This window comes from Nyctibius grandis, chromosome 9 (genome assembly GCF_013368605.1).
Source record: "Nyctibius grandis isolate bNycGra1 chromosome 9, bNycGra1.pri, whole genome shotgun sequence".
NCBI classification, from domain to species: Eukaryota; Metazoa; Chordata; class Aves; order Nyctibiiformes; family Nyctibiidae; genus Nyctibius; species Nyctibius grandis.
This window is the reverse complement of record NC_090666.1, coordinates 22755458-22781667: the sequence shown is the minus strand read 5'-3', so window position 1 is coordinate 22781667 and position 26210 is coordinate 22755458. Positions and strand designations below refer to the sequence as shown.

The following is a 26210-nucleotide window of genomic DNA, read 5'->3' as shown; positions in this document are numbered from 1 at the left end:
AAAGGGTGGGCACCACAGCCTCCTCACAAGGCTCTGGTCTTGTTGGGTTGTGATGATCAACAGACACCACATGCTAACTTGGGAAGAAGATGTTATTTTCACAAGAGGCATTCCTACTAGCATCTTGGAAATTTGGTGTTAGCAATCCAAAATTCAGGGGACAAATTCAACTCAAATGTCCTCTTTCTTTAGAGCTGGCAAACACCATACACATTGCTGGAACAAGACATGCAAGTCATCTATGGGCGAGTGCAATAGGAGGTTAAACTGGGAGGAGAGACAAGGGAGCACAGAGGTCTCAACAGCTGATCTAGCCCTTCCGAATCAATGCACTCAGACCACAGCTTGCCCTTACTTCAGGCTGACTTCACCTCCTCCCTCCGTCAATACACCAATTGAGGACTTAGGCTGTGCTCCTGCTTACCCGGCACGTGGGATTAGCAGCAGCTGGAAGCCAGAGCCCAACACTGTTTCATCACTCACGCATTTGGATGGGAGCCAGGCAGCCTCATCCAGAGCCCGACCTCTCCCTCCCATCTCAGTGCTAGAGAATGTGCAGACTTGCACTTAACCATACAGGACTGGACCCAGCTGAGGAAAGAAAACTAAAGGTCTGGAGAATATTTACTCCTTGCATACATGCTGAGATCAGGAGGCCTCATATTAGTGAGGCTCCAACTACTTCCACAACACACACAGAGGAAACGCACCTCAGCTGGGTACACAGGAGGGGCACAAGGCTTTGGCAAACAGGTGGTTCCAAGTTTGGAGGGCCAAAGAGGAGGCTGGGGAAACAAATGGGCTCTTGGTGCTCAAGCTCACAAGCTGCAGGTACATGGTGGAAGCTTTTGAGGGAAAGCACAGGACAGGTGCTGGGCAATCGGACCCAGAAGGAAGGGCAGCTCAATACTACATGTCAGTGCATGGAATTCAACTTTAAAAAAGCAGAGCTGAGAGTCAGTTGCCTAAGTATCAGCACCTAGTGAAAGCTTAGGCCTTCAGATGCTATTCTAGAAAGGTAAGAGGTATTGCATTGTGTCACCCAACCCCAAGTGAAATTTTGGACACACTCTAGGGAGTCTTAGGAGGGCACTGGCTGGCTACATGCAGGTAGGCAAATCACTCCCCAACTGACAACATGGAGGTTTCAATACTCCTGGCAGAGACATCCCTGTCCCTCCTCCCCTGCTGAGTGAAAGACTTCTCCCACAGTTACTGACCTGGGCTGTGCTTTAATGGGAAAGGCATTGCCTGAGTACTGCTTGTCTAGACTCAGCAGGACATCATGGAGGTTTTGGTTCAACTGCAAAATACAAAAGAAAGAAAAAAAATGAGAGAAGAGCCCAAGTGCTAGAAGACAGTCTGAGCTGGCCTGCACAGGCTGACCAAACACAGGCTTGTGCCCAGACACATGCACATACTCAGCTATCCCAAGAGAGGACAGCCCTACATCTGTTTCCACTCCTCTGTGGGGTATGAAACACTAGAGCACTCAACTGTTGAAGAGCTGCTGGCACTTCGTGGGAACACTCTGTCTCCCTTACACATTATCCTCTTTGCTTTTCTATCACCTGCCCTCACCAGTGTGCTGCCAGGTACCATTGCAGAAGCAGGTAGAGTCTTTACGTAAGGGTCTGTGTGCTAGAACTGAAGCTTCACTCTGGATTTGTAGCCAAAGCTGTTCCTCAGACCTGCTTACAAAGCTTGGGATATGGCCATTTCAACTGTGGAGCCAAAGGCAGATAGACTTCCAGTCAGCAACAAGACTTGACTTCACAGACTGCCTGGGCCATCTAGGTTTGGGCAGGACCTGCATATCTTTGCAGAAATGTAATATTAGGGGTTAAACTCTCCCTGGCACTGATGGCTAAAATATTCACTCCAGACAATCCTGTTCTGAAACAGCCAATTCATAAACAAGATGAGATGCCAGATTTATCATTGGTAGGAGGAGGGATCCAATGCAATCAATGTTGGAGGCATTGTGCCAGCAACACCAACAGTTAATTGGATGCTATAGCAGTAATAAGAAACAGATGGTTCTTACGGAACAAAGCAAAAGCCCTGCTCTCATACAAAACTCCTCAGGAAAGAAAAATCCAAGCCATGATACAAGAAGAGAATTCCTGTCCAACAAGCATCTTTCCCATGTTTTGCTGAATGTAAGTTAGCAGCAACAAACTGATAATTATAACAATCCTCCCTATTCTTTACAATCTGTTCATCCCTCAGTGGAGAAGAGCAGGCTATTAATTGGAAAGGTCCCCATGAAATGTCAGCAGGGCTCAAAATTGATGCATTACACCAAGGCAGAGGGCCCCTGACTGCTGGGAATTGAAGGACTGTAATATTGCTTGTTGCTTAGCGGCTGTCCTGTTGTCAGGATGACATTGGGGAGGGGAGGGAATACAAGAGTTTTCCAGCTGGGCTCTCAGTCGCTCATCAAGATTAGTGCAACGTTTACAGAGGGCGTGCAACTCTTAGGAGCAGCGTACAGACCTAAGGAATTCAAGACTTCTCTAAGTTTTTAAGTGAAAGAACAAGAACATATTTGTAAATGAAAGCAGCAACGGGGGGCTTTTGCACAGGCTATTCCTGAGGTCTCTGACGGGTGCTGGGACACAGCACCAGTATCCAGCCTGCCATCACCAGGTTACAATGCTTACTGCTGTGATTCCCAGCTTGTGGCCAACTGATACCCCATGCAAGGTCCATGCTAAGCACTCAAATGCTTTTGGGTCACAGGGCAGGAAAGAAGCCAAAGCAGAGAGGTACTGCTGGGAAGTGCCTTCTTGAGGGGCTGGAGCGAGGCGGGTCTCAGTCTTCAGCCGACTTGCAGATTGGCAGATTCCCTGCTGTTTTCATCCCCACAGCTAGATAGCTGAGGGTTCACAGCAACTTGCTTCCAGGCAGCAGAGAAGGAGGCAAACAGATATCAGGCTGAGGGTGCCCAGGTTATAGGTTACAAATCCATACTGTAGATGAACTTAAAAAGGCAGCAAATGATAGGCTTGGAAGTGGCTTGGCTTCCCTTTCCTCTGTGGATCTGCAAATGAGCCCTGCCAAGTGACACAAACTCCCCACTGCTGCATGGCCCTGTGGTCTCTTCCCTGTGCTCCATCCCTTTACATTACTATCTCAGACAGCCTTTCTCCCAAGTGGCTCAGAAAAAAATAAGGGTTAACATTTTTCTCTGATGTAGGGCAAACGCTCTGTTTTCTCCAGACATTTTTTTCAGTTTTGGGTTTTTCTTTTTAAATAACAGTGAGGAGAGAGTATATTAGTAGGATAAGCTGTTAGTTGCCTTACCTTGCTCATTTCTTTATGGAAGTTCTCTTCTAGGCCTGCTATACTCTGGAATGTGTTGACGTAGAAACCAACACGACTGCCAAATGAAAAACGAGACAGAAGAACTCAATGGACACAATGATCTCCCAAAAAATTCAATTCTGCCCCTTCTGCCACCTCCTACACACCATTCCCACTCAAACTCAACTGTGTCAGGTCTGGTACATGCTGGGAGAGAAAGGCAGTAGAGAAGCATAAAGGGGGTGATGAAGCAAAGGCCAAGTATGGGGCAAACATGTCCAAGGTGAGGAGGAGACCAGGTGGAACAGGATCTGAATTTGCACTGGCTAAAGGGAGAGGGAGGTGCAGAGCAGAGGGGAAAGAAAGAAAAACAAAAAAAAAAGAAAAAAAAAGAAAGCCAGTGGTAGGCTGATGGAAAGGAAAAGGATAGAGGCTGTGACGCAGATGGAGTGTGGGTAGAGCTGGGGGAACTGGCAGGAGGATAGATATTAATTCACTCTGAAGTCCCTCAGCACCACGGTAAGCAAAAAAGCATTAACTGTTTGCTTCAGGGGCAGAAGAGTAAGAAGGCACAGGATATGCACAGAGAGCAACAGGAAAGCAGAAGGATCAGCTGGATAGCAGGAGCCTGTGAACAACCTGTGGCACCTCAAAATCCCAGCAGCTGCCTGCTGCCCTCCTTCCCCTAGCCAGCCTGCCAGCTGCCAAGAGAGTGCTGTACCAGCACCCAGCTGGAGGAACAGCAGCATAAGGGAGACGCTCTCTAAGGCCAGTGGCATCACCACTCTGTACACGGAACAACCCAGATGCCTGTATCCTTCCCAGATCCTTCCTCAACCAGACCTGCACACTGCTTTGAGCAAAGAGTCCTGACCCAGGCTGGGAGGCAAGGGGAGTGAAGACAGACATCAGCACTTCGCCTTCCCACCCTGCTGCCGCCCACTCTCTCCTTCCCCCACAGACCAGCATTGCCAACTCAGACATGATCACTGCATTTAAAAATAAGAACCTGGACACTCCTAAGATGATTTTCCTGCTTTCCACTGCGCCCTCCCCATACATCAGCTTCTGCTGCCCTCCAGTTCACCCTCCAAGCTAAAAGTTGGTCTGTTTCTTTCTCCTCCCTTTTCATCATCATAATCACTGATATGGCAAATCCATGGTCTCTCAAGTCTTCTTATTCTCTCAGCCCAATTTCCTCTGCCCAGGCTATGTTTTGTTAGACAGAGCACAACAGGACAGTTATAACCACTAGGTCCTCACTGGGTCCTGTGTCACATAGCCAGGAGCACGTTTAGGGGCAAGAGAAGGCAGCCACACCAGGATCCTTCCCTCATCTTTGTTCACCCAACTGTCCAAACCTGAAAGTGGCACCCAAAGCAGAGCAACCTGTCCTCTCTTTCCCCTCTTGTGTTAAATCTGATGCTTCACTGGGTGCTCATAAGCTTACATGTCAAGATATAGTGATCAAGGCATCACCTCTTGGCTCTCTCCAACACTGGTGACTGTATAAACCCCTCTGACATCTCATTTTCCCTTCATCAGTCAGCTGACATACCCACTCAGCTGCAGATGTCCCTTCCAGACAGCCAACTCCACACCCAAAAATCTTAGTGATCCAGCCTGCTCTGTCTGCTGCCCACAGCAGAAGCTGGGCCATTGTCCAGGAAAGATGGGCAGAGTTGGTGGGGTAAAGGGATTAATCAGACAAAGCATGGAAACACAGTTTCTCTTTGTGGTAAAACTGAGTTTTTGATGAGGATCATGAAGCAAAGCACAGAGAGCCCAAGGTGAACCTGGCTGGGGGGAATCCTAGGCCAGACTCTCTGACATGATCTAGAAAACAAGAGTAGACATCCAGCCCAAGCTAAGGAGAACAGTGATACAAGAGCTTCGGTCTTTGCTTCCAACCAGCCCTCAGAAAAACTTCCAGCACTCACCTATTCCATAGTGAAGGCAGCTCCTCCTGCAGATCAACGTTCATCTCTTCAAATACCTTCTGAGCCTTTACTAACTCTTCTTCAGCCTTAATAACAGAGAAGAGAGATTGTCAGCTTCAGCACAGACAAGTACCCTGCAGGGCTGGGACAACTGTGACTCTTAACTTCCTTGGGATACTAGGAAGAATTCTGGCATGGGGTAATCCCCATCCCAAATGAGTCTCCCAGGAGCCAGGGTTGCATCACAAGTGACCTGATGCCCCTTCAGCTTGCATGTGTTACTCTCAGGTTTTCTCTCAATGGATTTCCCTGTTTGGATACTCAGAAAGTAATTCAAGCATCCACTAACGTGTTTTGAGTTCTATAAGTTTCCCTGGCTTCAAAAACTGAATGGAGCTGGTCAGGCATTTCAGCCTCCAGCTTGGATACAGATGAAGATAATCACAGAATCATAGAATGTCCTGAGCTGGAAGGGACTCACAAGGATCATGGAGTCCAACTCCTGTCCCAGCACAGGACAACCCCAGAATTCATACCATGTCTCTGAGGGCATTGTCCAAATGCTTCTTGAATGCTGTCATGCTTGGCGCCATGACTGCTTCCCTGGGGAGCCTGTTCCAGTGCTCCACCACTCTCTAGGTGAAGAACCTTTTCCTAATATCCAACCTAAACCTCCCCAGGATATCTTCCTGCCATTCCCTCAAGTTCTGTCACTGGTCACCAGGGTGAAGAGGTCAACGCCTACTCCTCCACTTCCCCTTGTGAGGAAGTTATAGACTGCAATGAGGTCTCTCCTCAGTCTTCTCCAAGCTCAACAGACCTAGTGACTTCAGCCGCTCCTCGTACAGCTTCCCCTCTAAACCCCTCACCATTTTGGGTGGCTCTCTTCTGGACACTCTCTAGTATCTTCATACCCTTTTTATACTGTGGCACCCAAAACTGCACACAGTACTCAAGGTGAGGCCGCACCAGTGCAGAGTAGAGCGGGACAATCACCTCCCTTGAGCGGCTAGCAATACTATGCTTGATGCACCCCAGGACACGGTTGGCCCTCTTGGCTGGCAGGGCACACTGTTGGCTCACGTTCAACTTGCCGTCGACCAGAACCCCCAGATCCCTTTCCACAGGGCTACTCTCTAGCCTCTCATTCCCCAGTCTGTATGTACATCGAGGGTTGCCACGTCCCAGGTGCAAAATCTGGCACTTTTCCTTGTTAAACTTCATGCGGCTGGTGTTCGTCCACCTTTCTAATTTATCTAGGTCTCTCTGCAGGGCCTCTCTGCCCTCGGGACTGTCAACAGCTCCTCCCAATTTTGTGTCATCAGCGAACTTGGATAGTAGTCCTTCAAGTCCTGTGTCCAAATCATTAATGAAGATATTGAAGAGCACTGGCCTGAAGATGGATCCCTGAGGAACCCCACTAGTGACCGGTCGCCAGCCCGATGTAACCCCATTTACTATAACTCTTTGAGCCCTACCCATCAGCCAACTGTTCACCCATTGCATTATGTGTTTATCCAGCTGTATGCTGGACATTTTGCCCAGGAGGATACTGTGAGAGACAGTATCAAAAGCTTTACTGAAATCCAAAAAGATTACATTGACTGGCTTCCCTTAGTCAACTAGGTGGGTAACCTTGTCATAGAAAGAAATCAAATTTGTCAAACAGGACTTTCCCCTCATGAACCCGTGCTGGCTGGGACCAATGACTGCATTGTCTTCGAGATGTGTTTCAATAACTCCCAGAATAATTTTCTCCATAATTATGCCAGGCACCGAGGTGAGACTAACAGGCCTGTAGTTAACTGGGTCATCCCTGTTGCCCTTCTTGAAGACTGGGACAACGTTTGCCAACTTCCGGTCAACTGGGACCTCTCCAGATTCCCAAGAGTGTTGAAAAATCATTGAGAGAGGTCTCGCTAGGACGTCAGCCAGTTCTTTAAGTACCCTTGGGATGAATCCCATCGGGCCCCATTGATTTGTAGGGATCCAGCTGGAGCAGCAAAACCTGCACAAGTTTGGGGTTGATGGGAGTGTATCATTCTCACAGTCACAGACCTCAAGCACAGGGCTCTGGGGGTCCCAGCGCCCATCATTGGTGTTGAAAACCGAGACGAAGAAAGCATTAAACGTCTCCACTTTATCTATGTCCCTGTAAGTGAGGTGACCATGCTCATTGAGTAACGGGCCAATGTTATTTCTAGCCTGCGTTTTGCTACCAATGTATTTTAAAAAGCCCTTTTTGTTGTCCTTCACAGTACTGGCCAGCTTCAACTCTAATTGAGCTTTGGCCACACGAATTTCCTCCCTACAGTGGCGAACAGCATCTCTGTAATCCTCCCATGTTGCCTGACCCTGCTTCCAGGAGTTGTACACTTTCTTTTTTTGCCTCAGTTCAAGAAGATCCCTGCTCAGCCAGGCCAGCCTTCTGCCTCGTCTGCTTGACTTTCGACATTTTGGAATTGCTTGATCCTGTGCTCTTAGGAGGTGGTACTTAAAAAGTGACCAGCACCGATGGACCCCGGCCCCTTCAAAAGCTTTTTCCCAGGGAACCTTATTAAGTAGTTCCCTGAGCAGCCTGAATTCTGCTCTCCTCATATCCAGAGTAGAGGTCTTGCTGGCAGTCTTCCTCCTGTTACCATAAATTTTAAACTTGACGGCTTCATGGTCGCTGTGGCCAAGGAAGCCACCAATCGCCTTCACCCACAAGACCCTCTCTGTTAACAAGCAACAGATCGAGGAAGGCCCCTTTCCTGGTTGGTTCCCTTGGCACCTGAACCAAGAAGTTATCGTCCAGATGGTTTAGAAATCTTCTGGACCTGTTTGTACCAGCTTTGAGGTATTCCCAGTTAACATCTGGCAAATTGAAGTCCCCCATAAGGACAAGGGCAGATGACTTAGATGCATCCCTTAGTTCCTTAAAGAATAACTCATCTGCATCATCAACCTGTCTGGGTGGACTATAGTAGACTCCCATAACATCTGCTTTATTTGTTTGTCCTTTTATCCTTACCCAGAGGCTCTCAACTGTGCCATCGCCAACTGTAAGCTCCATACTTTCCAGCCCCTCCGCTACATACAGTGCCACCTCCTCACCTCTCCTGCCCTGCCTATCCCTCCTGAAGCGTCTGTAACCATCCATCATGGTGCACCAGTCACAGGACTCATCCCACCAGGTTTCGCTTATGCCAATAATATCGTAACCCTGGGACTGGGCCAGTGCTTCTAGCTCCTCTTGCTTGTTCCTCATAGTGCATGCACTTGCGTAGAAACACTTCAAATGCGGTTCATCGTGCCCCTGCCCTTTGCCAGGTCTCTGAAAGAGTTGAAATCCATCCCAAATGGTGCTAAAGAGTCCTCCCTCGTGGGGACTCTCTCTGCTAAGGTAAGGTCATGCCAAAGCCCCATCTCTTCTGAGGAAGGGAGGAGGTCTGCATCCTTGGCTGACAGAGCTCTGGAGAAGCAAGAAAGGATACAAAAAGCATGAGCTGTGCCAGCAGGAGGCCAGGTGGGACTGCTTGAGCATCAGGTTTTGGCTTCAGCAGTCTCACGTACTCTCATCCGTGAGGATCTAATACAAGAGCAATCCCTGGCTGGCTGTTGGCCACAAACACCAAAGGAAATATGCCTTGTACAGGACCTCTTTCTCCCGCTTGAGAGTTTAAATTTGATCTGTTCATTTGACCTAGACACTGACAGACCCCAACACTGATACACGGATTCTGCCAGGTTTCAGTGACAAAAAGGACGATCCTGGTTCCTGTTGCTGACAGCAGACACCAGCAACAAGCACGTTCCCCTTCCCATGTTTCTTCTAGGTGACCTCTTCCTCTTTTCAGTGCCCTGACTTAAAACTCAAAGCTCGGTAACTAAAACATTTTTATTCTGTAATTTGCAACAGAATAGCATGCTCCCATAACCCTGTGCAGTGGGACACAGGATGGCAAACCCCTGCATGAGCAACTTGATGACACATCTTAACAGGAAGGTCAGCATGAGTGCCTACTTCTGTGTGTGACAACAGCATGAATGTCACAACACCACAGGGCTCTGCAAAGAGCCTGCAAGCTCCTGGGAAGTGGGTCTCTCTACAAGCCTGCAGTCAGATTCCTACCCCTTCTATGAAATGCATTTTTATCTTCTTTGTGCCAGTTTAATTAAAGAAATCGAGCTTACTGCTCCTTAGTGACAGGTATAAGCAAAGATAAGATTGATGGAAGAAAGGACTTACAAATATTTTGCAGTTCAGAGTCCTGTTCCTCAGAGTGTTGTGTAGGATCCTTACACTCTCCATTTCTCTCCTGACTTATGAGCAAGCCATAGAAACTCCTACTTTTCCAGCTAGCTCCACCTTTCAGAGGGTCGCTCATTGCTGCCAAAGGCAAGGCTAAGACTTTGTACTCGAGATCAGTGTCCTGGTTTGGCCTAAAACAGATCAATTTTCCTTTCAGAGAAAGGCTACGGCCATACCACCCTGAGAATGCCCAAACTCGTCTGATCTTGTAAGCTAACCAGGGTCAGGCCCAGTTTAATAGCCAGCCCAGCCTTAAACCGTGACAATCAGGAGAGAAAGTTTCCCCCAGAAAAAGACACAATTGGGAGGTATTCAAAAGTTAAGCCGACTTTGCAAGGAACAGGCAGGGGAAGAAGAGGCCATGATGCTTCCACCCAGAAACCCCTGTATTTCACTGCTACACTCACTGAAAAACCCAACATTTTGAGAGAATTTGCACAAAACAAACAAAAAGCCCATTTAAACAGAGACAGAGTTTATGCTGGATCAGAGACGATGATCACAAAGACTCATTCTGCCTTAAAATCCCTCTACAAATGAATGTTTCTAATGCCACTATTTTAAAGGGAAGAAAAAAAAAATCCCAGTCCATCCTTTGGCTTTATCTTGTTCTAATTTCCAGACTAGACTGGAACCAGAATCAAGCCAGGAGATGAGGCACCATTGAATGCTGTTAGTTTTTCAGATACAGTGAATATTAATAACAGTCTTTCTCCTCTCTCATTTACCTGGTCCTGAAGGTCAAAGAACCTAGAAAGCAACGTGTGACTATTGTGACATCCCAAGGCAAAGGCAAAAATCAGCAACAGGCAACGTTCACTCTAGAGTAGCTGTAGGAATCAGGGATCCATCTAGTGCCTGTGGCTCAGCTAGTGCTCAGTCCCAGGTATAGCACTGAATTAACTCTTCACTCCTTTGTCAACCCAGGGACCTTCTCACCAGTGGGATTTATTTTGCTTGGAAGCAGGGGTCCTGACACTGGATAACCCTGACTGCTTCCAGATGGAGCCAAAGACATATATCAACTTGATCATGAGCCCTGCTAGAAGAAAAACCAGCTCATGCAGTACAGTGGGGAAAGGAGGAAAGACACAGGTTTTAGGGGCAGAGCCCATTGCTACCATATCTGTGCACTTTCTGTTTTAGCTGTCATCCTTGCCAGCCTGATGGAGAACTGAGGCAGAAGGACCTAATGTCCAGGTCCATGAAATGTGATCCCATAAAATTCTTCCTCTCCTCTCCCTGCCTGAAAGCAAGAAGGTTTGAGCAGGAGTTGGACAACACAAATGGTTTCCTGACCTTCCTCCTAGCCAAGGCTCAGAGTGCCAAGCACAATCAGTTCAGTTGTGACAGAGGGGGCGGTTATTCCCCATTACATTTCCTACCATCGTGCATCCCAGCACTCATTAGTGTCTGGCAATATCCAGCCTCGTGCTTTCAGGCAACCTGGCGACCATTTCTCTTCAAACACTGTGCTGTGAACTGTGGTAATTACGCACTGCTCAGTAAATAATTTTACGTAAGGAGGAGATCTGGGCACCCCACCCCAAGCCCAAGCCCCCACCAGTCCCACCCAGACCTGCCTCTCAGAGGGCAGCGTGGCCCAGGACTCAACTTGCTGCTTTTCACTGCAGCACCAAGGAAGTTCCTTTTTAATCTGTATTTAGCATTTCAGGGGAACTTAGCAAAAAGGCAAGAATTTGCTGCTCTAAGCCATTTTCCCTTTTGTTTCAAAAAAGCACAGTCACCAAAATTTGTAACAGAGAGCATGCAACAGCAAACCCCCCCGGAGACTTTACAGAAAACCCCCAGTATTGTTTTTGTTAGTATGTGCTAAAGGCCTAAAAAGCCAGCAGTTTGCACACTGGAGGGAAGGACTTGGTTTTACGGTAGAAATAATAGATCTTGCTGACCCCATTTTTGCTTGGAGTTTGTAAAATTATCATCAGGCAAGAAGAGACAGCAACACAGCTGTTGGTAAGCGGAAGGACTTTTTTTTTTTAGGCTCAACATTCTGAAGCTCTTCAACAAATGCAGTGTCATCAGCCTTCCTGCTTTTATCAAGAGCTTAATGAGATTTAGGGTTGTCAGTAACACCTTCAGTCTTGAAGTCACGCAAATATAAAAACTTAAGCTTTTTTTTTTCCTGCCTGCTCGTGTTTGTGAAGAAAAGCTGGAAAACCTACAGGTTCAGAATACAAACTAATCTTCTTTATTGAAATTTTTTTTGTTAGTCCCCAATCAAAGTAAAAATTAAAAAAAAAAATCAAAACCTAAAGACTCGCACAAGCAGAAACAAAAATTAAGGCTGGCAATAGCATTATTTAGTTCAAGAATGAAAGAGGAAAAACTTAAAGGAGAACTTAACTTAATTTGAAAATATCTGGGGTGACTGAAAATATTAATGTCACTTAGTAGGAGGTTAACACCCTGCAAGACAGCAGTTGGAAAGATTACATACTCCCTTCCCACCGGGCAAAGTCACGCAGTACAGTGAAATTATCGATGGACTCTCAGTAACCTGTCTAAGATCAGAGTGCAATGGATGAGGGAGCACTCACAGGCAGTGTTTCTCTAGGCAATCTGTGGCGGTGGTATTATACCCAGTCACCTCAGCCAGTCTGAGAAGAAGAAAAATGCCCAAGATCTGATTTATTTATTTGTGGCTTGAGAAACTTCCCGTACCTGCTTTCTAGTCCTCCAGAAATACCACCAGCCAAACAGACCAGTCAAGAACCACAACCATGCAGATTGTTCCCAGTATGGCAGAGGCACAGGAGGAAAAGCCCGTGGCAGCCTGCCAAATGTCCTTCTCCCTTCAATCAAGAATGAATACATATTTCCTCCCTTTGCTATGCATCTCAAGCAGGACTGCTAACAGCTCTTCTTCCCCCAGGCTTTACTGATGTGGTAATCTGTTCTTTTCCCTGATCTCCAGTCATAAACTGACTGTGAAAAACCCAGCTGCTTTATAAGGTGAGAGCGATTTAGTGTTTCTAAACTGCAATTCATTCACTGACAAGGAATGTGAAAACGCAGGAGCATCTGAATGAGAACAGATGAGCTTACCAGGAACTTGTGAGCAGGTAACTGGCACTCTCCCAGTCTGGGTAATGATTTACTATCCCTTGCCCGTTGAAAGCATTTTCTTCTCACCGTTTGTTCTCTGTCAGCTCCCTCTTATCCCTCAAGGGGCTCCAAGGTAAATACCGAGGGAGATTTCATCAGGAAGCCACATTTCTCCTATGCAAGTAGGATTGCAATTCTTAGTCCCTGCAGTTTCCTTGAGCTGCTCTCATGTCCCTCAAGATGCTATAACCTAAATGTTCGGTCAAGTTCTGCTACATGATGCAACCATGACCTCAACCTGGAGCTGTTCACATATATTACACGGGGTGCAAATTCCCTGGTCTGGGCCCACCTCTTCTCCTACGCAGACTGAACCTCTGTACACCTGGAAACAGCTCATTTAGACCACAAGAGCCAGGAGAGTGCCCATTTTGGAAACTTGGATTTTACCATGGGAGAACGTTGCAACTTAACTCAGCAGCCATAGAAATTCCTTTTGAAACAATGTGGTTTTGTCTGGCTTTACTCAACAGCAGAAATGCAGAAGCCATTTTTCCCAATGTTTTCCTCTTTTTTCTTTCCTTTTTTTTTTTTTTTTTTTTGAAACAGCAACAATAACAATTGACTGCTTCTCTTAGAAGAAAAAGAAAGGAATAATTAGAGGAACTACACTACATCACCTTCTGCCTTGGCGTTATTTCATAGCCTTTCTTCATCCTCATTTCATTTTAGGGGGAGAAAACAATAGTCCAGTATTAACACACCTGATTAGAAATCAATAGGGCAGGCAAATTCATTCATTGGTCAGCAATTTCCACATGTCCACTGTGGCTCAGGAATATCAGGGAGGGGGACTAGAGTGAACGTTGCCTAGAGATTAGTTGCATGGTACAATCTAGAGCCCAAAATAGCACATGCAGGGTTAGAGCCAGGTAGGATCAGCAGTCACCTGATTTCGAAGCAGATTAGTTTGCGCAACGAGGTGAGCTTGTAGCTTCCCTTGACACCACTGAGGCGCGGCTTTCTCAAGCAGCGAAACAGGCTGGGAGGAGGGAGCATGTTTGAGTGAAAAGAGAAAAAAATAAACAGAGAACAAGAGACACGCAAACATACATCTTTTAGGATTAAAAAAAATAAAATCACAACAGAGAGTGTATTTAGAGGCTGGGCCAAACCAGTATCACCAAGGCGAGAGAAAAAAACAAACATCCTGGGACTGATCAGTTATAAATCCTTTGAAGCATGCCAAGTCTAGCAGTAATTAATGCTCCAGTGTGGGCTGGGATACTGCAGACCAGCCAGGCAGCTGCAAAGAGCAACAGATATAGTTGTTAGTGACCTAGCACACAGAAACCATACTCCGAGTCATGACCGTGAAGTAAGAGCTCCTTAAAGAGAGGTCAGGATTAATTAACCACCATAATTATTTGCATGCAACAGCTGAAAGTCCACAGTGCTTTATTTTAATGGTGAGTTGTGGCAGGAGTGCTGAGTAGGAAAAGAACATCCATATATGTAGAGAAGAAAAAGAACAGACCATATAGCTCCAAAAAGTATTCATATTGCTGTTTGTGTTACTATACCATGAAACATCGACCAAGTCAGCTCCCATTTGTATGCTGTGTCGTAAACAAGATTTCTCTTTCCTAGGGGCCTGTCATCATATTCCAAAGTACCTTACACCGGAACAGCCCTACTTCAAAGGTCACATGAGCAAAATCACAGTCACAGGAATGGAGAGGTGAACTTCCTATATCAGCCTAGTGCACGCTGAGCCCTGGCTGCTGTCCACAGCCCTGCAGAGCAGTGTGACTGCAAGTGTGGGATCACAGGCTGGGCTGTGAAACCTGCCCATTTGGAAAGAGCATACGTACATAACTTCCAAGGACTCACTGCTCCCATCTTTACAGGATCAGGACAGTGCGAAGTGTCACATATTATCCCATGCATGAGCTTACAGCCATGCACAGAGGGTGGAATGATCTGATCCAGTGCACATTTTGGCTAACGAGAAGAGTCCAATCAAGTACTAAGAGACACTTGCACAGGCTGAATCAGGAACAGAGCACCAACTCCTAAATCTCAACATTTCACTCTTCAAACTGCACTATTCTTCATACTTTAACAAAAGAGCAACAAACAATCCCTTGTTAATAATGTCTTATGTGAGCATTTGGGGCAACACAAGCGAGTGCAGCAATGACAAAGGCGGCCAGCCTCTTTGGTGCAGAACACCGTGTACCAACCCGAGTAGATGAATTCCTACAAAACCATTTCCACTGCAGTAAAGACCCCACAGGCACATACCAATAACACCACCACGCCCCAGGGAAATTCTGCTCTTACCCTCAAACACATTGAAGTACTTCTTTGAACAGAAGGCACAACCAGCTAGGCCTCATACCTTGCATACAGAACCAGGACTTGCTTTGCCTTGGCCTTGGCTGCCAAGAGATGTTCACTGACAGTGGTGAATCTGAACCAACACAACAGAGACCATCCTGCTTTCTAGAACTGAACAAATAAGAAGGAAATACCTAGCCAACTTCACCAGTTCACAACATCTCTCTGCATAAAACATACCCAGTGAAGAGCTAGAGGTGTACTTAAAAAACACTCAGTAGGCAAATGCAGACCTCATGAAATGAAAGGATGGCTGCACATCCTTCTGCTTGCTTTACCTTTGCGATTTTGGTTTCATCCTTCTTCTTTGCAGTTTGCAGGGCTTCAAAATGGTGTCTGGCACTGTCATAATCCACAAGCTTCCTTCCTCGCTTCGCTATACGAGACTAAAAGACAGAGAAAAGAGTTGTGACAATCTTCCCCAGCAGCCAAAACCCCAAAGCCTCTCAAGCAAAACCCCACTCCTCTTCACCCAACCTCCAGAGCACCCCATGCTCTGCCTGCACAAGGACATTCACCTGTGCGACCACCATTCTAGAGGGAGCTCCTCAGGAGAGTGCAGACCCAGCCAGAGAAAGCAAAGGGATCCAACCAACAACAGGCCCCACCTCTGGATGACATTAATGTTTTCAGAACTGTAGCTGCGGTGCTTCCTAAGCTTCCCCGTGTGTCTGCATTCCACAGGCACCTGCTTTATCATCTTCAGGGCCTCCTGAGGGCTGCAAGCAGACTCTAAGTAACCAGCTCACAGCCCTAGTTTGTGTGGAAGCTCAAAAGATTAAGTTCAACATTAGAAGGCATTTGCTTTTGCTGTGCTGTCAACAGACTCATCCATACACTCAGGATACGCCTAGGACAGCACTTTGGACCCTGCCAGTGGTCCATTGTAACTAACTATTAAGCAAGAAAAGTGAGAGGGAAAACCTGTAGCACTGTGTCACTAATAGGCAAGACATACTGAAGCTGTAACAAATGCAAGGAGGGAGCCAACTGTGTACCAGACTCACGTTCAGGAATGGAGTCCTGATGGGTCCATGGGTGAGAATCCAGAATAGATGGAGTCAGGCCTGTGGCCTGATCCTCCATTACCCCTCTTCATCTGAGGTGCCTCAGGCTCTCTCCCTCACCAGAGATTCACCCAGGCGAGGCTCAGGCCCACTGGATTAAGAACCATCCATCCCCCTTAGACCCTCACCCCCATGCTCTCTACAAATACCTCAGACTATCCGGGTTGGAGCACGGGTCTTCCCAGCCTGACCCTAGCACCATTCCAGCTTGGAGAGCCAGGTCCAGTGTCAGTAATCAGCAGTCTAGAGACAGGCTGGAGAACTGGAGTGAAAAGGCACGGCAAGGAGCCAGAAGGGTTTCTAATTAACCGCAGCACCCAGGGAAATTGAAAGTGCAAGATGAAGAATCAGTATTGGGATTTACTTGCAAAAACAAAATCACCCCCTCCACCGCGCTTGGCAGGGAGATGCAGTCTCCTCTCCCTAGGCTCCTGCAGAGAAGCTGCAAAACCGCACTCAGGGCTGATCTTTCTGCCAGAGCAGCTGGGACTAGTTCGCACGTCTCCTACACATGCTCCTCTGCACTTTCAGCAAACGCTCGAGCAGCTTTGTGTGAGTCACGGCGGATCTGCAGGATCTCAGTCACAAGCATACCCAAACTCACTCTGAGAAAGGAATCATGAAGAAGCTGAGCCACCTCGCAGCCAACGTCACTATAAGACACCTCGCGGACATCACGCTGCCAGCCAGGCATGAAGACAGGATGTCACAGGGGGCTTTCAGCAGTATGACAATCTCAGAGATGCTAGTTAATGCATCTTCCACATGCACCAGATAAATTCATGATCTGGCCATGTGTTTTAAGAGACAGGATTTTTCCCCAAGGTCAGACTGGTAGAGATAGCTGGAGTTTTGCCCACCTCTGTGATACGGCAAACAGCCACTTCTAGGTTTCCCTGCCATCCCACCAGGGAGTTTGATTCAATGTCACCCATCTCTCACCAAGGTCACTCCTGCCCTTTTTTGCAGTCCCCAATCTTCTAACCCCCACCCTCACATTTCTACTTGAGTACGTGGAAATGCTGTGTGCTTCCTCCTGGAATAACCACTGATCACACGATTGCCTGTGATGGCAGTAATGGGACTTAGCGCAGTCCTGGAAGGCTGCAGGGTAGCTTCCTTGTATGGCTCTAGGATCGCTGCAGCTACCCACCACTATCTGATGGTAAAAGCTAAACTCCAACAGAGTCTACTGCTTTGCAATAAATCCATCTTAATTTAAGCCTCCTTTAAAAAAAATAAAATAAAACCACCAAATAAAAAGCCCAAACCACCACAAAACACTTCCCTCCCCCTACCCCTTACTGATACTGGTTTTAAACCTAGTAGAAACAGGGCACCAGTTTCAGTGCAAGACAGAAAATCGTCAATTTCACAGCTATTCAGAACTTGGGTTACCGTTTACCTTCTCTGGACTCACTGCAGAGACATGTACTCTTACTGTGTACTCTGCAACCTCAACCAAAAACTCACCCAGAAATACTATAGATATGCAAAAGTCCTATTCCAATAAGCTACAAATACTGACCTGCAAAGAAAGGATAAAGTACTTTTTGAATTCCCGTTTTTCAGGTTCGAGAAGACAGAGGCTTTGTTCACCCCTCCACACCCAACATTAAAAATTATTCCCTTTAACTCATAAAAATTCCTGACTAAAGGAATGCTATGTTTTCACATTCCTGCTGTGGATTCTGTTGGAAGTCAAAAAAATTCAAGGGATTTTTTCCAGCCCCTCAAGTGAAGGAGATTTCAGAATTTGTTAGAATTCGACAAAAAATAATGCATGCATGATCTAACTCATCATGCATTTGAATTACTGGGTCGTTAACAAAAAACAGGCCTTCACATAACTAAATTAAAATCATCTTCTCTCCATAAATCATCTCTCATTATCACAGTAATGCCAGAATTCCAGGAAAAGCAGAAAGTTTGCTTTTGTGGAAAACACAGAACAGAAAACAATTACCACAACAACCAAAAACAACTGAACTATTCTGTAAATTACGTAAGACTGGGGGTTTTTTTGCCTGCCATGCTCAAGAACTCTAATTCCTTATGTGAAGTCAAACTACACTTTTGCACAACTGTAGCAACCTTCAACAACAGTATTTATAAGAGTTTCTACCAGTCGAAGAAACCAGATTTGATTTGAGCACTTCTCACTGTTCTGGGGTAAGTAGGATGACGCATTCAGCTGAACTACCAATAAAAATATATTGACCTTTTTAAATTCATACCACTGAAAGTCCATTTTAAACAAATAGCCATCTCTGTGAAATATATGTGTATCTTATTGTGGGAACCAACAGAAAGCCAAATTCTCACTCATTTTAGGAAGGGAAGCAGAGGTGAGTAGTGCTCTCTTTAAAGCATTACTTAAATTGTGCACAAAATTGCTTTAACTTCCCGTTTTCTAGAGCATCATCTGAAGACTGAGAAAGGGACATTAGTAATAAACAGGTTAGTGGCACATTTGGAAGACAGAAAGGATCCATGGGAGCTCAGTGCCTAACACCTTGAGTTTTGGTGGAATTTCGTTTGTCCCAATCTTGTGCTCCTTTTAAAATCCCACCATAAAACCTCAGCGGGACCCCAGCAGAATTAAGAAATCGCAAAGATACTAAGCACAGCCAACAAGGCTGGTAAAATGTGTTTTGGACTAAAACAGTGCAGAAGTGTGAGTCTACAGGGAGCCTGAAATAAAACCTTCTGCTTAGGAAGCAGTGCGTGAGCCTCTGCGCTGCTAACTGAGGCACATGGCATCACACTACGGGGAGTGATCAGCTCTACAGCCTTGAGCTGTAGAGGCTCTACAAGCCTTTTCACCCTTCCTCACTTCAGACTTCCAGGGACAGAAGAGACTGGAAAAATATGCAAAATCAAGAAGCCCGAGGAGGCAGGGACACTGATGTTCAGGGCTCATTCCACAAGCCTGTGACCTGCCCCTCTTTGATACAGCACAATCCTCCTGAAGCAACAAATATTGACAAACGTTTTAAGAGGCATGTGGTGGGGAAACAGTTGTTTTCACTGGGAAGAAGCCAAGCTGATACTTCCCATATGGTGATATCATTACTAGCGCTTCCATATGGTGAAGACATTTCCTGCATAACCTTCTCAAAACAAACGGAGAGGAGAGAACTGTGAGGGAAGGGAGAGGACATCATTCAAACCCAGGTCCTCAGATACAATCTCCCCCAAAAAGACACCTATCTAGCATTCCTTCTTCTCTGCAAAAAGCTGGTTATATGCACAGCAGGACTTCAGGGAACACACAGAAATCTGCCTTTCATACCACCCTCTACCTATAAAGCACATTTACCACCCACTACTTCCTCAATGCTTTGTACTTACAAGGAAGTTAAAAAAACAAAGGACTGAAGACAGACTGAGAGCTTGCGAGTTACTGCTGACACTGCCCTCCTGCATACAATAGGAAATTTTATGGATCCTCTTACTTCACACTTATGTTTTCTCTTCAGTATCCTTCCCCTGGATTCTTCACTCTCACTTCAAGCCCAAAAGGAGAACACAGTATTTTCACATGACCCAAAGCTGCAAAGATTTTGTCTGCTCTGAAAGGAGAGCTTGCAGCAGCACAGCACACACATCCTCCTAAAGATGATGGGGATGCAAGAAATTGATTCTTATGAGGTTTCATCTGCTGTGACTCTCTAGATCAAAAGGTTTAACAAGAATCTTACTTTAATATCTGGAAATTGTCCAAGGTACGTATCCATGGTGAGAAGTGCCTGATCCACCAGCTTCTGATGGAAATCTGTCCAGAGGAGATCATTGTTCTAAAAAACAAAAGTAATGAGTTAACTATTAAGAACACAGAGTTCTGCATTTCTGCTTTTCTTCGTGAGTGCTATCGTCAACAATTTCAGTCCCCCAGAGCTCTTAAGAAATAGTCTTTTCTTTGGGAAAACTAAGGAGCAGATAAATTAGTTGAAAACAGTGGTCATGTCAGAAATGTAGAAACAGTGAAGAAAGCCTGATGTTGCTAACTCAGGTGACCTCTCCAAGGACATAGTGCCCTTTGTGAATCTTCCTTTGAGGGCCTGTCTTTCCCCCCACAGTGCTAGCCCAAGTCCATACAAGGGAAGGAAAGCTGAAGGTCAGGATGGCTTTACCTCCTTCTCCCAGCAGCCACAAAAAAATGAGACACCTGATACCACTAGGCACCATTTTCTGCTTTTCATTACAACACAGCTTTCTGGAGGATTACAAACAATAACAGAAAGCTATTCTAGCAGTTTTCAGCCCTCACACCACCTGCCTCCACAGCCCAATGGTGGTCATATCCAAGGCTTGCACCCCAACCTGTGCACACTTTATCCTTGATCTTATCTCAGGCACAGTAACTTCCCATCAACACCTTGGATTAGGTGGAAATTGCCCCTCTCTCCTGTTTTTCCACTTGAACAAAGGGTTTTGGCTAAAATATTCAGGAAAAATGCCCACTTTATTATTTATTATTTTTTGGCAGGAATAGCACTTTTCTCCTGCCTGTCTTCTCCTGATGGAGAGAAATATAAACAAAGGCATTAAAGGGGGAGGTGGAAGGCTGGAAATATTCCTGCCAACCCTCAGAGTAGCTACAGTTAGTTCTCAGGACTCATGCTCCCTTTGACCTCTCTGGCTCAAATTCTCTGAAGGGACAGTCTCCCAGGAGGTACTGCAGTGGCTCGGGAAGAAACAAGGCCAACAGAGAACCTAAAGCCAAACCAGCTGAATTACAACTCCATTATTTACTGCAACAGCACTTCCTAATGGAAAGTTTCCATGTTAATGCAAGCATTGACCTGGAAATGTTCAGGTTTTGTTTGATTTCTCTGCTTTGACGTCAGTATTTCCTGGGCAAGATGCAAATGTTATCTCAGGTGAGATTTTCTTCAGGAGAGAGCAGAGGAAGGGAAGAATCCCCCTCCTGCTCTCCTCTCTATTCCTTCCCCACTGCTCCAATGCCATAGACAGCTGCAGATAAGCCCAGTCCTGCAGTCTCATGGCAGACGGATCCACAGAGCTGAACTGCCACAGCTGCTGCTCAGCAGAACAGCTGAGCAAGAGAGCAGAGGGCACCTGCCTCCAGCTGGACCCACTGCACACACATGCCAAGGGGGGTCCAAGCTGTTAAATGACAGGCTGTGCCCTAAGCTCCACAGAAAACACCTGGACAAGTTGGACAGCCATCACTTCACCAAGGGATGAGAACAGCAGGTTGGGGTTAACACATGGCTCAGCCAAACAAGGTGGCAACCAAAATATGGCAGCTGGTGGTACTGCTGTGAGTGGGAATTTGTTGCAGCTACACAATGGCTGTTCTGACCATAGTTTGGCCATATATTTAGCCTCCCCTTTCTCTTTCACAGAGAGTAAGCAATACATCCAGTTGACCCTACTGACTCTCTTGGCATCCTCTGTCCTTGTTTAGCCACTGTTGGAGGAACAAATTGCTTGTGGGCATAAGCATACAGCTCTGTGTAGCATTCAAGCATCTGGGGACAGTGTCCTACACAGACAAAAGTACAGGCCACATCCTTTCGGCTTTCCCTTCTTCCCAGTGCTGAGTTTGTCTCTCCAATTTTTCTGCAGAGTCATATGCCTGAAGATATGTGGCTCACTGACACGGCTTCCAAAGCTCATCTCTGCTGACATACCAAGCCTGGTGACCCCACATCCTGGACAGTCTTACCTCTGTTATTTTATTTGTGTCATCTCTCCCAGGCCAATCCGGCTCATAAACTTCCTGCAAACACTCTGTCAGCTTCTTGGAGGCCTCGTGCATGGCTAGGAAAGAAGAGGGAACTGCTTCAGGAAGAAGTAAATGTGTGTTCCTCACAGTTTAATGCTCATCCCGAGGAATGGGGACACAGAAGGGTTATAACAAATGCGAAGCTCTTCTTTACAGAATGTCTGACCCTTGACAACACAGAGATGGAAGGTAACCGGAGGGACAAGGAACCGAGGATGCAGTCGCATCAAACCCTTTATGTTTGTCCTCCCCTAGCAGGAGACATGAGTCTATCCGCTAAGACAGCACCACCTGTTTGGCATCAAAGCACAACCTCATTCCATCCCAGCTTGTCCTGACCGATTCTGAAAGATCCCCCACCCAGACAAGGCTGACCTTTCCTACAACTCATGCGTGAGGAAACACCAGGAAGGAGATGGCTGCAGAAACCTCACTGTGTAGGTAAGCGCTAGAGGGGAAACAATCCTCTGCTTATGCAGACCTTACCTTTTACGGAAGCCAAGTAAGTTCGGAGGTCCTTCTGCAGCCTCGTGCCTTCGGACTGTGAACGTAAGAAGACCATTAGTTATTCTCTCATATAAAGAGAGTGTAAGAAGGAGTCAAGCATTTCTAAATAAAGAAAAATGGTCTTGCAGGTGGGTTACACACCAGCCCTATGACCACATGAAACAAATGTTAACAGGGAGACCACACAGCCCTCTGACTTCATAAGCCCACGGTCAGTGACCTACAGGCATGTTTGGCCAACAATACCACCAAGGTATCGAGTAACTTGATGTGGGTAAAGCTGTGATTTGCTCTTCCCAGTAGAGCCAGCTTTAGTGTTTTGTTTTCATACAAGCAACTAGAGAAGGTCCTAGGGGCAACAATTAGTTTATAAACCAAGGGCTAGTGGGCCTATACAACAAATCAACTGAAGGGAGTCTGTAGGATATAGACTTATTTTGTACTGGTTTGGGAGCAGTTTAGCTCACCACTTTTTTCCTGCCACACTGCAAACCAAAGCCCCAGTGCAAAGCGGCTACAAGTGACCTCTGACCTGCCCAAAAATCCTGTCTAAATTCTCCTGTGCATCAGGGCTTGCAAATACAAAGTTAATCATCTTTTTCTTTAGCTTCACTGTGGAGGTGGCCTGCGAGCAGCAGAGCTCATTCACTAGGAAACAAAGGATTAAAACCAGAAGCTGGGCTGAGTTTTGCCAGTTTGAGCCTTCAGATGACACACCTGAGTGCAGTGCAAGAACCCAGATTAGAAAGGGTCATGGAGATTTTTACAGCAAAGTTGGTTCAGACACGCACATGTTCACGCGCTCCCCATACAACTGCTCTCCTGCACTAGGATAAGCATACTCAGGCCCATTCCCCCTCTACCTTGCCATGTGTCATTGACAGTGGTGCAAAGCACACAGGGAAATACTCCCAAATCCAGACAGTGACATTATACAAACAGAAACAAAAGGAAGAGCAAGGCTTGAGTTGACCAATTCCACCACAGAGCATGTCAAAACAAGGGAAGGAGCAAACATTGAGGATACCTGTGCAGATAACCTCTGGAGTATGCAAGAAGTACAGAAAAAATTTGAGAAGCAAAGTTCTCTGTTATAAAAGGGTTTCCCTTACCCTGTGGGATCTCACTGGACCCCCACAATCCCCCAAAGTAGCTGTAAAAACAAGAATTCAGGAAATTAACCGCTACACCTCACACCTTCCTCACAGCCTGCTGCCATTCCCCCTCTTCCTTCCCAGTTTGTGTCCCATTGGGGGGCCCCCCAGCATAATGAATTTTGACAGCTGAAGACAACTCCAGAGATGGGGAGTTCACAGGACATCTCTGACAGCTGCCTCAGAGCTACTAGCTTCAAAAGCAGATGTTTCCCATCAGCCCTCCCCACCACTCAGGCATCTCTTGCCTTAACTGAGCTCATGCTGTGATCCCTTGTGCTCTCAGTGCAGCTGTGCTCTCTAAGCAGAGGCTAAATCTGCCCAGCTGTTGAAGCGGCAGTGCTAGCACAGCTTTGTGGAGAAATCCATCTGCTTCCAACACTATGGCCCAATTTGTTTTCCTTGCCTCGAAAGTTCTGGATGAGTTCACATTTGTTCTTTTCCTACTACCGTCAACAAAGGAAACAAGGGATAGGAAAGAGCTGGCCACTTTTATGAAAGAAAGTCAGACTCCTAGTCTGGTGAAGCATTGGGAACTGACCCAATGGGAGTACAAGAGGAAAGGAATAATGACCACATCGGCTGCAAAAGTCCTAGGAGTTCTGAAAACACAGAGCAAACAAACATAGAGCTTTTTGCTGGCTTAAGGTGAGCGTAGAAACCACCAGGGAAGAGGTGCCAGAGTAATCAAAGAGCACACACACAGAGGACCAGCAGGGAAGTTGAGGTGACAAGAAGCAGTTCAATCAAGCTGTAATATGTGTTTGCTTGTGCCCAATGGAGGAAGCAAGAAAAGCTTAGAGGAAAGCAAGTGTTGTCTGCCTAGAATTGATCCATGCTAGAAACCACAGACTGGAACTGGCAAGATCAGGTGTCAGAACACAAGAGGAAATGGCACAGAACTTATCATGCAAAATCCCTCAGATGGATACATTACCATCCTGAAGCTGTATCATTTTTTAAAATGACTAAATTTGAACATGCAACTTTGAAGTTATCAGAAACTAATCAGTAGGGAAGGTCCTCTGCAGAACTTCCCACCACACTTGGGCACTGAAATGTCTAGAACTTTAACTCTCAAAATTATAGCACCTAAAATCAGAAATCACCTCTAAAATTGTGCCCATACTTCCCTGAGTCCAAAGCAGCACATGACAGAACCCAGGCTCATCAACTCTTCAAGTCTCAATACCCAGTCCCAAAGTCACAAGGACAAAAGGATCCTCTGAGAGGTACACAAGCATCACAATTAAACATCAAATCAAGACTTTTAGATATACCACCCGAAAAACCTGCAGGTCAGGGCCCAAATACTGGAGTGTCCAATTGCAGCAATGCACAACTAGCTGCCTGCATTCTCCAGGCATCCTCAACACCACTTGTCTCGCCACGATGTGCAGTCAGCCAATATGCAGTGCTGCATCCTGCAACTGGAGTGGTCTTTCTTAGTCACCCCTTGCTGATGTTTAAAGTCAGAGTTGCAGCTGATCTCCTTGACTATGGGATTACCTAAGCTTCTTAAAAGTACCAAGCCTGTCAGGGAGAACGAATAGACTTTACAGCCTGTAAGATCTGCAGGCAGAAAGGTTTTCCAAGAGATGCCCATGTTCAGAGTTTTGCCATGAATCCCATTTCGCCAGCTTCCCTGGGCACCTGGAGTTCCCATCCAAGTCCTTCTTTGGCATTTCCATTGCTTTCACAGAATCACAGAATGTTAGGGAATGGAAGGGACCTCGAAAGATCATCTAGTCCAATCCCCCTGCCGAAGCAGGATTACCTAGACCATATCACACACAAAACCTCCAGGCAGGTTTTGAATGTCTCCAGAGAAGGAGACTCCACAACCTCTCTGGGCAGCCTGTTCCAGTGTTCAGTTACCCTCACTGTAAAGAAGTTTTTCCTCATATTTATGTGGAACCTCCTGTGGGCTTTATTTCTTCTTCACATGTAAAGCAACTCCCTCACTTGCTACAAAGGTTCCTTTTTATTATTTTAAGCATTAATGCTTTCCCAAGAAACTTTGGCAACTGCTTTCTCTCTGTGCATGCAGCACCTCCTTTCTTCAAGCAGGCTATAGCGAGCTGCCAAGTACAGCCACGACTCTGCATACAGACCTCTTGCAACACAGTTAGACATTGTCAAATACCATATAGAACAGAAGCTTTCAACACTCTCGAGTGCACATTTAAAAGATGCTTCCTAAACTCAGAGGTTAAAAAAAAGTAGGGAAGAGAGTTAAACTGGAATCTGGAAAATTAATCCACTTCCCAGTTATCAAAGAGCAGTAGGTTTAAGAGTGTGCAGAGAGAAGTTATAGAGGTATGGTTGAATCTAAAGATGTTAGAAAAATCTAATAGCATTGTAATTTTTAAATTACAAGAATGAACAAAAAAAAAGAAGAAATAGTGTGTGTCTCTCTGAGTAACAAAACTCCACAAAATGAAAGTAAAACTAGGACAGAAATCGAAGACCAGTGCCGATTCTGAACCCCATATTCATTTCTCATCCCTGCACTAACAAACTGCCTTAAAGCCTTCACACAGGGACAACGACACTGTGTCTTGATGTAGAAGTGACCGGTGTAAGTTTTTCTACTCAAACACACAAGCATCATCTCATTTGAGCAGATTTTGCCATACTTGTAATCACAGTGTAATTCAACCCTGTGAGCCTACAACACAAGCAGGTATAATATGAAGGACAGTATGT

General features: G+C 46.1%; 1 protein-coding gene across 9 annotated transcripts in view; it reads right to left on the bottom strand.

Annotated features, from left to right (window-relative positions):
• Positions 1-26210, bottom strand: part of BIN1 (bridging integrator 1) — a 103088-nt gene that overhangs the window by 30629 nt on the left and 46249 nt on the right. For all 9 annotated transcript variants that reach the window (XM_068407457.1, XM_068407450.1, XM_068407453.1 and 6 more), the window contains exons 3-9: positions 22327-22381; positions 21781-21875; positions 19787-19882; positions 15294-15401; positions 5250-5335; positions 3310-3385; positions 1221-1303 (exon numbers count right to left, since the gene is read on the bottom strand). In XM_068407457.1, coding sequence (XP_068263558.1) covers positions 1221-1303; positions 3310-3385; positions 5250-5335; positions 15294-15401; positions 19787-19882; positions 21781-21875; positions 22327-22381 — 599 coding nt within the window. The remainder of the gene's footprint in view (positions 1-1220; positions 1304-3309; positions 3386-5249; positions 5336-15293; positions 15402-19786; positions 19883-21780; positions 21876-22326; positions 22382-26210) is intronic.